Source organism: Simochromis diagramma, unplaced genomic scaffold, assembly GCF_900408965.1.
Source record: "Simochromis diagramma unplaced genomic scaffold, fSimDia1.1 OVJJ01000131.1, whole genome shotgun sequence".
NCBI classification, from domain to species: domain Eukaryota; kingdom Metazoa; phylum Chordata; class Actinopteri; order Cichliformes; family Cichlidae; genus Simochromis; species Simochromis diagramma.
In genome coordinates, this window is record NW_024387200.1 from 676961 (window position 1) to 692185 (window position 15225).

Here is a 15225-nt window from a genome sequence, read left to right on the forward strand (position 1 = left end):
GACCTGGTCCCTGTACTACGAAGCAAGTTCACATACCCGGGATATCTGGCTTCACTTAACCTAACAATCAGGCTGAGCAGTCAAGGTGGATATCATCTTAATAAGATGAGCGAGTTCACGTGACCTGGAAACATGACGAGAACTCAACACACAACCTGACACTGGACAAAGGAAGACATAGGACTTAAATACACACAGGAGGTGATCAGGGGAAGTGGAAACACCTGGAGAATCAGCTGCGTAAATATAAGTAAATGAGACTTAAACATAAACAATGAATATCAAAGTATAAGAAAACTCAAAACCCTGGGTCAAATGACCCAGAACCGTGCCATAATATTTGAATATTAATGTGTAAGTTCACAGATTTATCAGTATCACATCATTAAGACACAGGATAATCTGATTGATTATAATTCTTATTACATTAAATGAGAGTTTAGATATATATGTGTGAGGCACAGCTGTCGTGGTGGTGTTTAACGATCTGAGAGAAATAACTAAATAAATAGAATTTAAATGCAGGCTTAATCTGCATGCAAACATGATATAAACAAGTAAAAACAGGTGGGAGTCAAGGACAAGGAGACGTGTGCCACAGTGCAGTTCATTCATTCACAGTTCACATCTTGCTATGATATAGCAACGCAAACAAGCCCAGTAAAGCCTTTCTTTTCAGTTTCAAGTCTTCTGTCATAGCCATCTAAAGATATTAACTCTTCCTAAGATGAAGAAGATTATTTTGGCTGCTCCTGTATTCACAAAAGATGATTTGCAGACTATTCTTTGTGGCAGTTGCCCTTCGTGACACAATTTTATTGGAGATTATGTATCGGAATTTCAGGAGCGGGATCACACCTCCAAACACACTCCTTCCGGTTGTCATCTGTATAGGTTCCCCCAGTTCTGCAAGCTGTTCATTCTCGTTTACGCGCCCCACCGTCCCTCCCTCCTTGTTCTCAATTCTTTAACTTCTTCCTTTCTATTTAGTGCATGGGGATCTGTCAGGCCCAAGAGCCATCGCCAGTCCCCTTCCGGCCTTTCCCAAACCGCAGCTCAATTCATGTCAAAGCATTCACTTTTACCTACTAAAACGCTGTCAAACCTAAAATGAAGACGTGGGCCCAGCTAGTGAACAGGAGTTTGGGTCTCCTGTTCTGTTGGTCCTACGGGACCAACAGACTAACCTTTCTTAAAGATGTGCGATTGCCCCAGTCTAACTGAGGCTTTTCCGATATTGGCTAACAACAAACTACCATCCTCTGAACTGGCACAATATCTAAAAGTAGCCAGTCCCGGTTGTGTTTTAAGAAAAAGAAATCTTCAAGTCAGACAAGTCTTGTTGTGACTATGTGTTAAAATGTTCCTACAGATTTCTTTCTACAGTTTGTTACTCAAATTAAAAACTCAAAAACTAATGTGGTATCCATTCCTGTAAAGAAAAATATCAAAAAAGTGCAAAAGTTAAACATGAGAGAGGCGAAATGTTTGAACTGTTATTTAATTGAAATACATGTCAGTACCATTAGGTTTTCAGTTTATTATCAACAGTACACAAACTCCATATTTAGTTTTGTACAAAGAGGTATCGGCAATATAAAAACACAGTACACATTAGTTAGACATACACGTACACGTCTTCTGAATACATTTCACCCATACTTCAAGTTTCAGGGATCTCTCTGTCTGTGTTCGGATCAACTCTCTCCTCCTCTGTCGCGCACACAGACCAGAGCTGGTATCAGTTGACCTGATGAATAACCATAGACTGGCATCAGGAGCGTCACGCTAAATGAAAATGTTCTATCACTAATAAATATGCTTCCATATCCTGCAGGCACGCCGGTGTGGCGTCAAAAGGCAGGAGACGGAATGGAAATATAAGCTATATATATATTTATATATATTTAATTTTTTTTTTTACTTCCTGTTTGGCCATACCAGACGCTAAAACTGAAACACATTTAAATAATATTTCATAAACAGTATCTGTTTTAAATATTCTACTCATGCAATATCTTCAGTTGAGAAATAATTTAATAGAGCTCTTCCTTGCAGCGATAACAGGAGCATGCTGCTAACTGGTGATAGAGGTTTGTGAGACCGCTTTACTGTTGACTCCGTTGTGTCTCCAACTCCGCATGTTGTTTAGCGCAAATTTTCTAAAGGAACTGAAACGATGGACCCATAAATATTCAGTAACAACTGGTACAACAGGGTCTGCAGGGTTAAATATAAAGAAAACAAGAAGAAATATGATAATAAGGGAGAGGCATGCTCTGCTTTATTTTCCCCGAGGGGCTGATAAATGATAAATGAGCCAAAAACGGCGCTTCCTTGGTTCACTACTAGAGGCTGGGTCAAAAAGTTAGTGAGCTCAGGAGCAAATTTAGAGGGCACAACGCTCTGACTGTGAGAGCAGAGGCTCCACTCACCTGCTGTTTGTACCTGCTGTTACTGAGATGCTGCCACAAGGGTCTTTATAAGATACGTGAGGATTATTTTGAAATATTACTCATGCAAAGCTACTCTGGTAGAATCTAAAAATACAAATATTGACTGGAAAAGAGCAGAAAGGAACTATTTAATATTTGATCATGCATTGTGTCGGAAATCCTCTCAAAACAAGAAGAAACTGAAATCTTTTTGTAGCATCGAAGCAGAAAAAAGAGACGTTTGTTTACTCTTCCTCATTAATTTCAAAGTGCCTCCCAAAGTGCACATTTCTTTTGTCTAATTTTGTGTGAGAACACTGCAGCTGATGTTGTAACATCAACAGGAACTGACAGGACTTCATTTGAGATCATTTAAACTGACCCATCTAAATCCAAGTTATCTGAGGAACTTCGTCTTTTTAAAAAAGGCAGACTGACGTTTATCTTTCCCTCATTATTCACAGTAACTGCTGTACAGCTGAATGTATTTCCTCATGCCGGAGTTGAGAGTTGGGTTGGAGAAAGGCTGCGGCGTCCTCGACTAGGAGGCTGGAGGTCGAACGGCGCGGCAGGAGTGGCAGCAGGCCTTGCTGTAGTACCAGTGGCTACACAGGTTGACCTTAAGAGCTAGCAGGCAGTTGGTGGAGGGCCGATCCTGACAGCTCTCATCTGGGAAACAGTCAGACTCACAATTAGTCCTGGAGGCAACTTTCAAACAGCTGTGGAGATTATACTCCACTCTGAGCTGTCTATCTTTCTTCAAAACTGGCAGACATGAGTAAAAAAAAGCAGCTGGCAGTTCACTTATAACGCCTGCAAGACTCATTAGGAACAGTGGTTAGGAGGGAAGTAGCAGATTCTCTTTGTTGTTACCTGGAGGCTCAGTGGGGCACGGCTGCAGAGTGCAGGTCTGTTTGGCCACTGGTTTGGTGAGGGGGTCACAACCTCGGACCAGCTCCCTGCCCTGGTAACACTTCACGTCCCTCATCCTCACACCGATGCCACATGTCTTGGTGCACTGAAGGCACATGAAGCCAGAAACACGGTCATTAAACACGTCTGTTTTGCTGTTATCCTAATTTATCTTCATTTTGAGAGCTTATTTCACACTCAAAGACTTTCTGTGGAGCTCACCTCAGACCAGGGGGTGGTGTACCATTTGAAGCATGGCCTCTCGAAGCAGGTGTTCTCTTCTTCAGGCTTCTCATTCCCCACACATGCCTCCTCATCGAAGATCTGGAACTTTCCTCCGCTGATGCCGACGCATTGAACGATCCTCCGTTTCACACCACGACCACAGGTTGTGTTGCACTGCAGTTAAAGGTAAAATCTTTGTAGCATTGTTAACATTAAAAAGGGTCTTTGTGCATTTAAAGTTTCTTCATAAAGCTCTGCAAATATTTCATAAAAAATTATATCCTTAGTTTATTTGTCTTGGGGTTTTTTTTTGTTAATAAACAGTCTGAAAAATGCAAAAGTTGCAGTGCAAGTTGGGCCTTTTGTTTTATAAAGGAAATGTTCATCCTGTGAATATATTCAGAACCTAACAGATCTTCCCTGCATATTCATGAAAATGATAACACTATCTCCAAACATGCTCCTTTCCTTTTTGTTTGAACTGTTACCACTGTGTGAAATATTAAATGCTGTTAGATTATTTTAAGAAACCCCATGCTTGTAACAATCCTTTGGCTATTCAGTGACAGGAGAGGAAAGTCTTTCAGAGAACAACAATTAAAGAGTCTTTGGGTGAGCACTGACTGTTTAGGGTGTTGGATGAAAATGTCCCAACATTTGCTGTCTTCTTTATGATTACCGTCTGTTGATATCCTGAATGTGGTCTGTAACTGAGGTGGTACATGTGACTGATACATGTCAAAGTAACATCCACCTGAATGGCAGGAAACCAATAACCTTGTCTGGCTGCCTTCCCTTCTGCACTCACACATACACTTAATGTAAATATCAATCCATTCTCTCCCGCCAGGTCGCCAGTCTGCCGCAGGGCTAACACATAGAGACAGATAACCATTCGCACTCACATTCACACCTATGGGCGATTTAGAGTTCCCAACTAACCTATAGCCACTACTGCATGTCTTTGGACATCTTTAGTGTCTGATTAAGGTTGTCTGATTAAATCTGATTAAGGCGACAGACCTGGTCACCCTAATCCAAACTAAAACTAAACTAAAACCTAACCCTTACAGGCTGCTCTACAAGAGGTAATGATGAGAAAGTTCCATATGCAGCTTTTCAAATGAGTTAGTATTGAAATATAAGACGACCTGTAAACAAGGTTTCCAAACAGGGAGACCAAAACCCTAAGCTACTGCAGAGGTGACAGGTTCATATCCATTCCTATATTTTTAAAGGAACAACACAGGGGGCATCCAGGAATTGAACCAGAGACCTCGTGATGTGCAGTCAAATGCTCTTCCACTGAACTACTGCCCGTGTCTGACATTTTCCAACAGAAAGCAAATGCAGCACGCATAAGGCAGGGATTATAATCTGTTGCAGACATATGCAGGCATCACGGGTGAGGAGTCTCTCTGAGTACACTCAAGTCTGCTCAAAACCACCTGAAGGGCAGATGGATAGCTTGTGCACTGACAAATAGTGTCTCAGTGGACAAATATGAACTATCACAAAAAAAATGTGCAGGCAAGCTAACATCTGCACATATCCAAGTCACTCAGACCCATGCAGACCCTAGCATGCTCACCGAACTGTATGCTCTAATACATGTTAAAACCAGATCCTTAGATCAAGGTTGTTACTGGTAGGTTTAGAATGTAGTAACATTTCTTTAGCAAAAGTTTAAAACTAGAGCGAATTAGAATAAAGCCTTAAATGCATTTAGGTTTATAAAGGAACTATATCTAAGTGTTTTCATGGGATTAGTCAGTATCCATCCAGAGGAAACAGCTGCATGATCTTTACTCATAAACTAGTTAGAATCCTCTTGTAAAGCATAAATTTCTTTCCCCTTCCATAACTCTAGGCACTGGGATTTGAACAAGAGACCTCTTAAAGTGCAATCAAATGGGCTCCCTACTGAGCTATAACTCCAGGTCCCCCCAAACACGTGTGTCATGCTTTTCTGTGATTACAAAAATCACTTAAAATGTGTGTCAGGTCTGCTCGTAGTAACATCTTAATTCAGACAGTGTGTATCTGGGCCTCACCCTCTCCCAGTCTTGACTCAGCCAGTGCGGAGCGCAGTCTCTGTCTCCACAGGGGTGAATGGCTAAGGGCTTGTTCTCTGCTGAGCACTGGTTCTCGGGAACCACGCGACCCTCCGGAGCCTTACAGTACACATGACGCACCATCTTCCCCTGGCCGCACGACCCCGAGCACTGCAACAAACAAAGGTCACGCCCGATGAGTCATTATCAAGCGGGAGCAATTGAGTTCTAATCACAGTTATCTGCAGCCAAGCTTTGTCGCACACAGCGTGAAGTCATTTCAGGTCACCTCACATCATGGAAAATAAAAGATCAGCATGTGAGGCCGTGTTTAGGCAGATGTTAAATAACAACACATGTCACCAGAGTTTAATATTTACTGCAGTTAAAGTAGCTCATCAACAACACAACAGCAAAACCTCACTATGCTGCGCACACTGAGTTTATTATTAAAAACTATATTTGTTGGTCGTCCTGCGATTAAACTTTTAGACCAGGCGTGTGTAGCTCAATAAGCAAGTTTTGTAGCAGCATGGCTTTATCCACGTCATTTACATTTACGAGACAGGCGTAATTTCAAACCAATTTCCTTCCAGTACAGAATAAACTTGTAAATCTGAAGACATCAGAAATGAAAAGTTACATCTGGTTACATCTGTTCTCAGTTGGCAAATTTATGAAAAAAAAGATAAACTTTTTGGGCCTTGTGTTATGAATTGTGATTTTTGCGTGTCAAAGTGACAGCTCTTTAGTTTTCTGTGTTTTTCCAAGTCGGAGGCTGCGGTTGTAAATTAGTCCTGCGATTTTCCAGACTTTCACTTTGAATGGAACATCGGCAACTACACCTCGTGTCCATAACACAATAAAAGCAATAAATTCACACCGTGGCACTTAAAAGACGGCTGGGACAGACGAGCTGTTTTTCCAACAACCATGAAAATGATGGAGGAATGTTAGACGCAGGAAAAATAATTTAAAATAAAAGAAATAGAACTTTTAACTTAGACACGGATTGTAACATTAAAACATAAATTAAGCGTCTTTCCTTTTTTTTCACTGTCTGAGATTCCAGCAGGGACGAGAGATAAAATATGCAGATATGGTAAGATTTTAACTCCTCATCACTCATGTTCACTGACACACAGGTTTGTGTAAAGTAAAAACACTCACGGGTCCCCACTCGGACACAGTCCAGTGGCGTTCGCAGGGAGGACCGGTGCAGTTTTTGATGTTCGGCGGTTTGGTCAACGGGTCACATGGTCTGGTCTCATCAGAGCAGCGCACATCGCGGGTTACCTGAGCTTTGCGGCCACATTTAGCAGGACACTGCAATGAGGAAAGAGTCGTTGTCATGAAGAAAATGAAGCACGTTGATTGGTAGAAATGCATTAATTACATTATATTCCTTATTGTTTATCTTTGCTTTGAATAAATATCTTGAAAAGACAGAAGAAAATTATTTCAGAATCAGTAGGAACTTTTATGGGTGGCCTAGGCATCACTTTTAAAGCTTTTTCCTCAAAAATGCACAAAACCACCCCAAAAACATGTTTATTACATTTTCCTAACAGCACCGTTTACTGTTCGTATGTAATGTAAAAGAATGAATGAATGACTGTGAAATAACCCAAAAAGTACAAAACTATTAGAAAAACACTGCAGACCTTCAACAAAGATACATGGGGAACAACTGATCTGTAATTAAATGGTCATGTCTGCATTGATCCACAAAGAAAAAAAAACATCAGCATGCGTACCCGACATTTCTGTCATTCTCTCTCTGTGTCATACAACCTCTAACAATCTAACAGAGTCACATTTAGGGTTTTTGGTGTCTGTTAAGTGTTTCTGGAGAATCCATCAGTGACCACAATCTGACCACAAGACTGTAGCACACAGCTGCAGCCCTCAAAGCTTGACAAGAGAACGACAGAGACATCTGCACTGCAAGAAAAAACAAATCCTGCAGAGTGCCGGGGAATGTTTGCACAGAAATCAAATGCAAAAATCCAAGCAAACAAAAAAATATGCAAAGTAAAGATACTCCGTATGTTTTAAAGGGACAGTTCACCTCAAAAGTACATGTCTTTCTTCAGCTTGTAGTGCTATTTATTCAGCTACATCTACTCAACACACAGAAAAGTAAATCAGATTGTTTTAGTATATTAGTACAAGCTCACATTCCTGGTTTATCATACCTCCATCCACTCGGCCACCTCCCACTGTGGGCCGCACGCGGGGCTCTTGCAGGGTCTTCTCTCCACGGGTCTCTCCAGGTCAGCCATGGTGCAGAGGTCACTGTAGACCGAGCTGTCCAAACCCGGCGAGAGCATCTTCCAGCAGCGCACCTGACGAAACTGGAAACCTTCCCCGCAGGTCCTGGAGCACTCGCTCCAACTGCTCGCCTCCCACCTGAAAGATTTGTCCATAATTATCAGAGGAAAAGAAGCAGCCACAGTAATGATCTGTTTATTAAAAGGTTTATGCTCCTCCGGGGGATCGCACCTGGGCTGACATTCTCGGCCAATGCAGAAGTCATGGACCGGCTCTGGTCTGGTCAGAGCGTCGCAATACATATCGTGTACTTCCACGCCATCGTAACGAACACATGTGACAAAGGACCTGGAGACTCCTGGATTGTAGGCAGAGTAAACTGATTTATGCAACACATTTTATATACAAGGGGGGAAAAAAGCACAGTGCACACATAGTATCAAAGTCCTTTCTAAGTGCATTGGATTTCTGTATATTAGTGCAATTCCTGTTTTGTCTTGAAGCTGTACCTATATTGAAAAAAAAAGTCCAGTGGAAATCAAAGTGACCACTAGTTCAGATGAAGTCAAGCTCAGCAGGAATCTCAGTAGATCAGCTTATCCTAAACTGATGGCTTAGGTGTCAGCTGTCTGCTAAAAATCTCTATACTGCATGCTATCTGAGATGCTTTCGCCCGTTCGCGGTTTTTACAGGTAAAGTTGCTGTGCTGCTTTCCAGAATTGGAAACACTTATTCATTCATAACATTTGTTCATTAAAAAACAGAGAAAAAACATGAAACATAAAAGTAAGAGCGGGAGAGGAGGTGGGTTGCAATGCAAACCATCTTGCACATGTGCAGCTCCTGTGGACTGGCTAAAACTGGTATATGTTCAAACTGGATGCATAGACAGTACAGCTATCAGCTCACGTGGGCCGACACAGAGATCACCAAATTTTCAGGAATTGGAGTGGAGCTTGAATTTGTGCCCTGGCATAAATTACGTTAATAATAACTTGTTAAATCTATCTTCATTTTAAACAGAAACAGAATGCATTGCATGTCTTACATAGACAATGGGAAAATTACAAATTATATGGAAAGGAACAATCACTTCGCTGCACAGCAAATGCACAGAAAGTTGCTGCACCACACAAGCTCTGTCAGGTTTCAAGAGTCAAAGGTGTTACAGGGACCTGTCAGGTCTGGGATCTTAACTGATATCACACTCTCACTGAACATGGATGTTCTCATGGATGTTTTATGTGTGCTTTGAGTGTTTGCGTACCTATGGAGCAGGTCATGCTGCACGGCTCCTGTGATGAAAGTTTCCAGCGGTACAAGTCAGCAGGACTCAGCTTCAGGTTCTTCTGGTAGAGCCGCTGATTCCCCCTGTCACGCACAAAGGACACAGGTCAGTTGTGTGTGTTTGAGTATGCAACTGCAGCATGCTATGCAGATGCAGTTCCTATGAATCCTCAACCTGCAGATATCAAGTTTTCAGGGCAACATTTTAAGAGCACGTCTTCAAACCGGGCAATTTGAATGAAATATCCTTTTCAGGACGTTTAAGAATACCCAGGAGTAAACACACAAACACCCACGCAGAGGCAGGCTGTCTCCCAGGCCTCAGACAAGCACAGCATGACAGCTGATTCACAGCCCGCATCCCGGCAGACGCACTTTGTTTTTTCACCACGTCACATAAAAGTCATGCACACATTCCTGTCATAACAGTCGTTCCCAGACATTTATCTGAAAATTGGAGACACGTTGAGTTATACCTCACCGGCATCCCTCCATGTAAGCCAGACCAAATCCTGTCCATTATTTTCTCACCAGAAGTGATGGCAGCCTGACAGCGGAACACGTTCCCCTCTGCATCATATTTCTCACTTTTCTTGCAAATACCTTGAATTATTTGTTTCTAAGCACGGCTGCATTTCCCACCTCCTCCACCTTCCTCCCCTCTGTGTTGCTCTGCTCCGCTCGTTTCCTCTCCTGTCTCTGTCTCCCTGAGGAAAGGGCGTGTCACTGTATGTTTTATAGCTGCTGGCTGCAGAACGGGTGAAGCCAACATGAATTATAAATATGACGAATGCAAAACCTGCCAAGTCTACCTGTCGGCCTGTCCTGCAGCATATATCTGCCTGACTGCCGTACTGACCGTATATCTACTTGTCTGTCTGCATTGCTTCCTTGTACAGTACTGGTCCACCTGCTTTTCTGCCAATTGGTCTACCTGTCTGACTGATTTACTGCCTGCACTGTTTATCTATGTGTCTTCCTGCTTTGCTGCTTGTCAGTTAACATGGCTGTTTTTTCTTGCAACCAGTACAGTGTATATTGTGTATATTGTCTCATCTAACTGCCTAGCTACATGCACATGTGCCTGATTACCTGTCTAAGTGTACGTCTGTCTTTCTACCTGCGTTACACTGACTACCTGTTATTTTGGCAAAGCTGTCTGTTCCACTAGCACTCTCACTTTGAACCTTTTCTTGCCGTCAGTCTTGTCTCAATGTGACACTCTGTGTCTCTGCCTGGACATCTCTTTAAAAGCACCCATTTCTCTCAGCCTGCTTCTCTTTAGCCTGCAGCCAGAATCAAGTCCAGAGGTTTGACAGTGTGTGTAAAGTCTGAACAGTCTGAACACTTTCAGTCCAGACTTCATCCGATTTGAGATGAAATGTCTTTATGTGAGCCCAAACCTGAACCTGTGAACAACGGGCTTCTGCTCTGCATCATCTTAAAACTCATATGCGATGCTGATGTCCCTTATGCTCTTTTTACATTACCTGGTTCTGTTGGAGCGGTTGGAAGTCCTCCCGCCGCTCGGCACCGTCCTGTTCTGGCTGTCTCCGCTGTCGTTGCGTTTCTGGCCCAGAGTAAACTCGAGTGTATCGTTTAGATCATCTCGCTCCAGGCTGCTCAGACCCACTTCTGCTGGTCCCACCTCAGAAGAGAACAAACTGTCTCCCTCGGTCAGCAGCTGGTTGGTGGAAATGTTGATAAGTAACTCATCTGCACCAATTCGGCCGTCCATCAGGACCCTCCAGATGAGGTTTGGGGAATCGGGTGGTGTATCCAGGCCCCCACCATCAGTAACAGGTTTGGCAGTGCTGTCTATTTGGCTGCTGTTACCTTCACACAAAGTCAACAAATTCAGCTCTGCTTGTGATGGAAGTCATTACAAGTTATCTGAATAAAGCATTTCATAAAAGTATATTTTTAAAAAAAAAACAGGAAACACTAAAATCACCAACAAAACCTGTGATTTTCTGGAATCTGGAGAAATCTCTGCATGGAAAGAACAAGGCTGAAAACGTGTAAGGGTGTCAAACATAAGTCCCGGGGGCCAAAATTGGGACCAGAAAACTTCTAAACCAGTCCAGTGGATTGCTTTGGAAAATGTGAGAGAGGACATGCTCTTTGGACTTTAAACTGTATTTTTCTATTTATTTTTGTAGGTATTTTTATGTTTTTTTTACTTTTATAGCTTTTCCTAATGGTAAAGACCTGAACCATGGCCACCATGTATGTCTGTGCTTTACCTTGTTACTAGTTACAGAGAGCTGTTCCGGCAGATTTCTTTTATTTACTAAAGCAGAATCTTTTAACATGTAGAGAAAGTGAGTAAAAACTCAGTGAGTAAAAACAGAGAGTGAAAACACGAACGAGCGGTTTCAGTCGGAGCGCAGCATCTTGTCCGTAGTATGATGTCGACTGGAGTAAAAAGTGTACGGCGAGCCTTTCACCACCGCCGCCTCTCCCTGAAGCAGTGGTGTAATGGCCTCAGCAGTCAGCTGAATGAGCTGAGAGCCCTCAGGAAGTGCCATTACTGCTCATGTTTGTGATGCTGCCTTTCTTAAAAGAAGAAAACGCCACAAAACTCTGAATTTTTCATCTGCTGCTGATTGTTTTTATCTAGCCGTATCATGAATAATACAGAGTTGCAAAGGGCCATCTTACACACATCCAGAATAAGGCAGTAAGATGGAGGGTGGTGCTACCTGGCTTAGGATCCATCATCTGTCTTACAGTCATCTTATATCAGAACTTATTTTTTATATTGCTTTATATGCCCTGAGCTACACTTCCAGGAGGTAGAAAGGTAAAGGAAATTTTTCTCTAAAAATGTGCATGTAAATTGTATGTATTAGTGTAATAGTTTATAGAGAACTTGTCACATAATCTCTACCTGTAAACTTTGGGGCAGCTACTCCATCTTCACAGTCGATGGCTGCTGTCTCCTCATACACCTCGTTGGTCTCTTTGCCCTTCTGCCCATCTGTACCTTCTGTCTCCACCTGGCCCCCAGGAGCCACCTGTTCACAGATGCTGCCATTGGGGGTCAGTAGACCACTCACTTCTACAGACACCTCTCCGGCTGAGGTGTCTGACCCGGTGTAAACCGGAGGAGGAGGAACGGGTGGCAGGGAGTCTCGGAGGACTGTGTATTCGTAGGTGATGTAAGGTGTGCGGCCATTTTGGTTCCACACCTGTCAGATGAGGAGAGTAAATCGAAGATGTTTATGGAGTCACAAAACAAAAACTATAATTAGACCAACTCAAGGTGGTCTCAGAGATAGACTCAAACATTCAGACAGAAAATGTTCGGTTTAATTAATTTTTTTTATATAACTGTTGCCTCAAGGATGAATGTGTTGGCAGTCTCCCCTGCTACGGTGGAAAAAAAACATGCCGTCAGTCTGAATCAGCGGGACCTTTAGCCCATAGCTAGTTAATAAAAACAGGCCATTACAGCAAATATTCCTACATTTCTATCATATAAAGGCTTTTGTGAAATATTGTGTAACGATTTTTAATGGGGATTAAAAATGAGAATTTGTGATATGTGAAGTCAGTATATACAGTCATATGAACGAGAAAGATTTCACATGTTTTCAGTTTTCAGTTTGATCCGACTGTTTGTGCAGCTTTTCGGCTGTCCAGCATCTCTCTATCTCCTCGGTCCCAGCGACCTCCCAATAAAAGAAGAGCCTAATTAGCTGATCAACCCAAGCTGCTCTGCCAGCCTCCTGACACCCCCTGAACCCACTGCACCACGACTCCTGTGCAGCAGAACTGCAGACCTCCACCACAACAACATTGATTCATTATGTTTTGTGTGTGATTGTCTATGCTCAGCTCTCTTAGGGTCCCGTCAAAGACACGAGGTCTGTACTGGGCCATTGCGAAACATTGATTCTTTTCTTTTTCAGCCGTTCTGTTGTAGACTTGGTGCTGTACATGAGATCATTGTTATGCTGCATGACCTAGTTTTGGCTTCAGCTGTCGGACTGAAGGCCTCATTTCTGGCTGTCATGGGCAAGTTCATGGGCAACAATGCAAGATGCCCAGGTCCTGAGGCCACAAATCCCAAATTATGACCCCTCCACCACCATGCTTACAGTTGGCATGAGGTGTTTGTTCTGGTATGCCGTATATGCTTTTCTTCAAATGTGGCTCGTTGCAGTATGGCCAAACTTCTCCATTTGGCCTCCAAATTGCTCCAGAAGTATTGTGGTTCATTCATAAGAGACTTGACGAACCTGAGCCGTGTTGCTATTTTTCCTTTAGAGAGGTTTGGGCTCTCATATGCTCTTGCATATTCAAAATTTTTCATCTTAAAATTGCTAACTGGTCACCGATTGAACCAACACAATAAATGCTCACAATGAAAATTCATAGTTCTTTTTGTGCACAGGTTTGAAATTCATAGGTGTTGTCTGTGCACATCTGCACTTTCCAAGGTGAAAGCATCGATTTCATGTTGGTTTTTTATGGATGAAGCCACAGTACTTTAACTTTGCACCATGGCAGCAGCATGGTTTCCACAAGCTATAAACAACAAGACTTAAATCATGGAATTCAAGAGTAAAGGAGGAAAGGGTAATGTGTACCAGAATATTGATGGGTTGGTCAATGGGGCCTTTGGCAACAATGTACTCGATACCAGTCTCATACACGTCCATAGGTCGGCGGTATTTAAAGACGGTGCCTGCTGCATGGAAATTCTGTGGACTGTCCACCTTGTAGTCACCGTTAAAGAAGAAGTTTCCTGCCTGATCAGTCACAGCTTTAAGGGGGGGGGGGGGAAGCAGAATTAAAACAGTTCTTTGCTTTCTTTTTTACACACTGCAATAATATTTGTGTGTGTGCGTGGAGGGGTATGTACCGAGAACATCAGCCAATTTCTTCCTCTCGATGATCTGTATGTCCCAGGAGCCTTCAGGGATTTGAGTTATAAAAGAGTAACCTGCATGACAGCAAAGAGAAAGTCATCAGCAACATGGCATGCTCTTTGTTTATTTAACAGTAATGACAGATCGGTCCGTTTTTAATTCAGTGTCTGGTCCTGTCCTAGTTATATTAGGCCATGCTACACTGTAATAATAGTTTTTGAATATGCATTAGGTAACTGAGGTTTACCCAGAGTCGAGGGTCCTCGACGGAAGTTTCCCGTGACTCGGCTGCAGCTGCTGCCGTCACCCTGACAGACACCACACTTATCCAAAGTGTTGGAGGAGAACAGTACCCCATCACATCCAATTGGCTGAGCAGCAAGGCAAGATGTGGGAGTACAGAAGACAAAGAATCGTACTAAACATGTGATAATAATTAGCTCGCTTACCACAATTGTTTTGGGAAGGTTATCCAGAAGAATTTACTGTGCACAAAAGTATCATGTGTAAAAATGGTACTACTGAAAGATTTAGCTTCTTCATTGCTTCTTCATGTTTTGTTTTATCTACACATTGTAACTCTTGGGGATTTTCCAATTATTGTCTCAACCTTAATGAGAAAAAAAACCATAGTTCCTCATGCTGCATTGAAGGTGTCTGTATCTTTATTGTACTGCATCTAAACAATGTTTCAAAGCAATGTAAAACCTGTACTTCCTGAAGTGTCCGCTTGAGGCTGGCTCCAAATCCCCACAGATCTTAACATACCTAACTTTGGCTATGTGATTAACACATTTTACAGTCTGAAACAAAATACAGTTTCGGTCTGTATAGCTAATTTCCGCCCTGTTCTCTTCCACTTATCCAGTGCAGGGTCACAAGGGTGCTAGGAACTATCCACGCTGTCATAGAGTGAGAGGCAAAGTACACCCTGGCAATTTAACCTAATCCCACCAATTACATGCTTTTGGACTATGGGAGGAGGCCAGAGGACGCAGAGAGAACCGACATAAACACCAAGAAATATGTGACCTCCGCATCCTCCAGATGATGGATTTGAACCCAGTACTCTCTTGGTGTAATGTTCATTATAGAGTGCAGAAACCAACAACTGACGTGATGCTACATCCTGCAGTGTGGCTCGGCAATAAATACAAA

At 42.6% G+C, this 15225-nt stretch overlaps 1 protein-coding gene across 1 annotated transcript in view; it reads right to left on the reverse strand.

Annotated features, from left to right (window-relative positions):
• Positions 1–1485: 1485 nt before the first annotated feature.
• The window catches only part of adamtsl2 (ADAMTS-like 2), a 33457-nt gene continuing 19717 nt past the window's right edge, over positions 1486–15225 (reverse strand). The window contains exons 7-19 of the mRNA XM_040051050.1: positions 14315–14438; positions 14061–14141; positions 13786–13961; positions 12081–12381; positions 10678–11023; positions 9168–9271; positions 8132–8258; positions 7825–8038; positions 6797–6952; positions 5627–5797; positions 3570–3746; positions 3309–3453; positions 1486–3104 (exon numbers count right to left, since the gene is read on the reverse strand). Coding sequence (XP_039906984.1) covers positions 2977–3104; positions 3309–3453; positions 3570–3746; positions 5627–5797; positions 6797–6952; positions 7825–8038; positions 8132–8258; positions 9168–9271; positions 10678–11023; positions 12081–12381; positions 13786–13961; positions 14061–14141; positions 14315–14438 — 2250 coding nt within the window. The 3' untranslated portion in view covers positions 1486–2976. The remainder of the gene's footprint in view (positions 3105–3308; positions 3454–3569; positions 3747–5626; positions 5798–6796; positions 6953–7824; positions 8039–8131; positions 8259–9167; positions 9272–10677; positions 11024–12080; positions 12382–13785; positions 13962–14060; positions 14142–14314; positions 14439–15225) is intronic.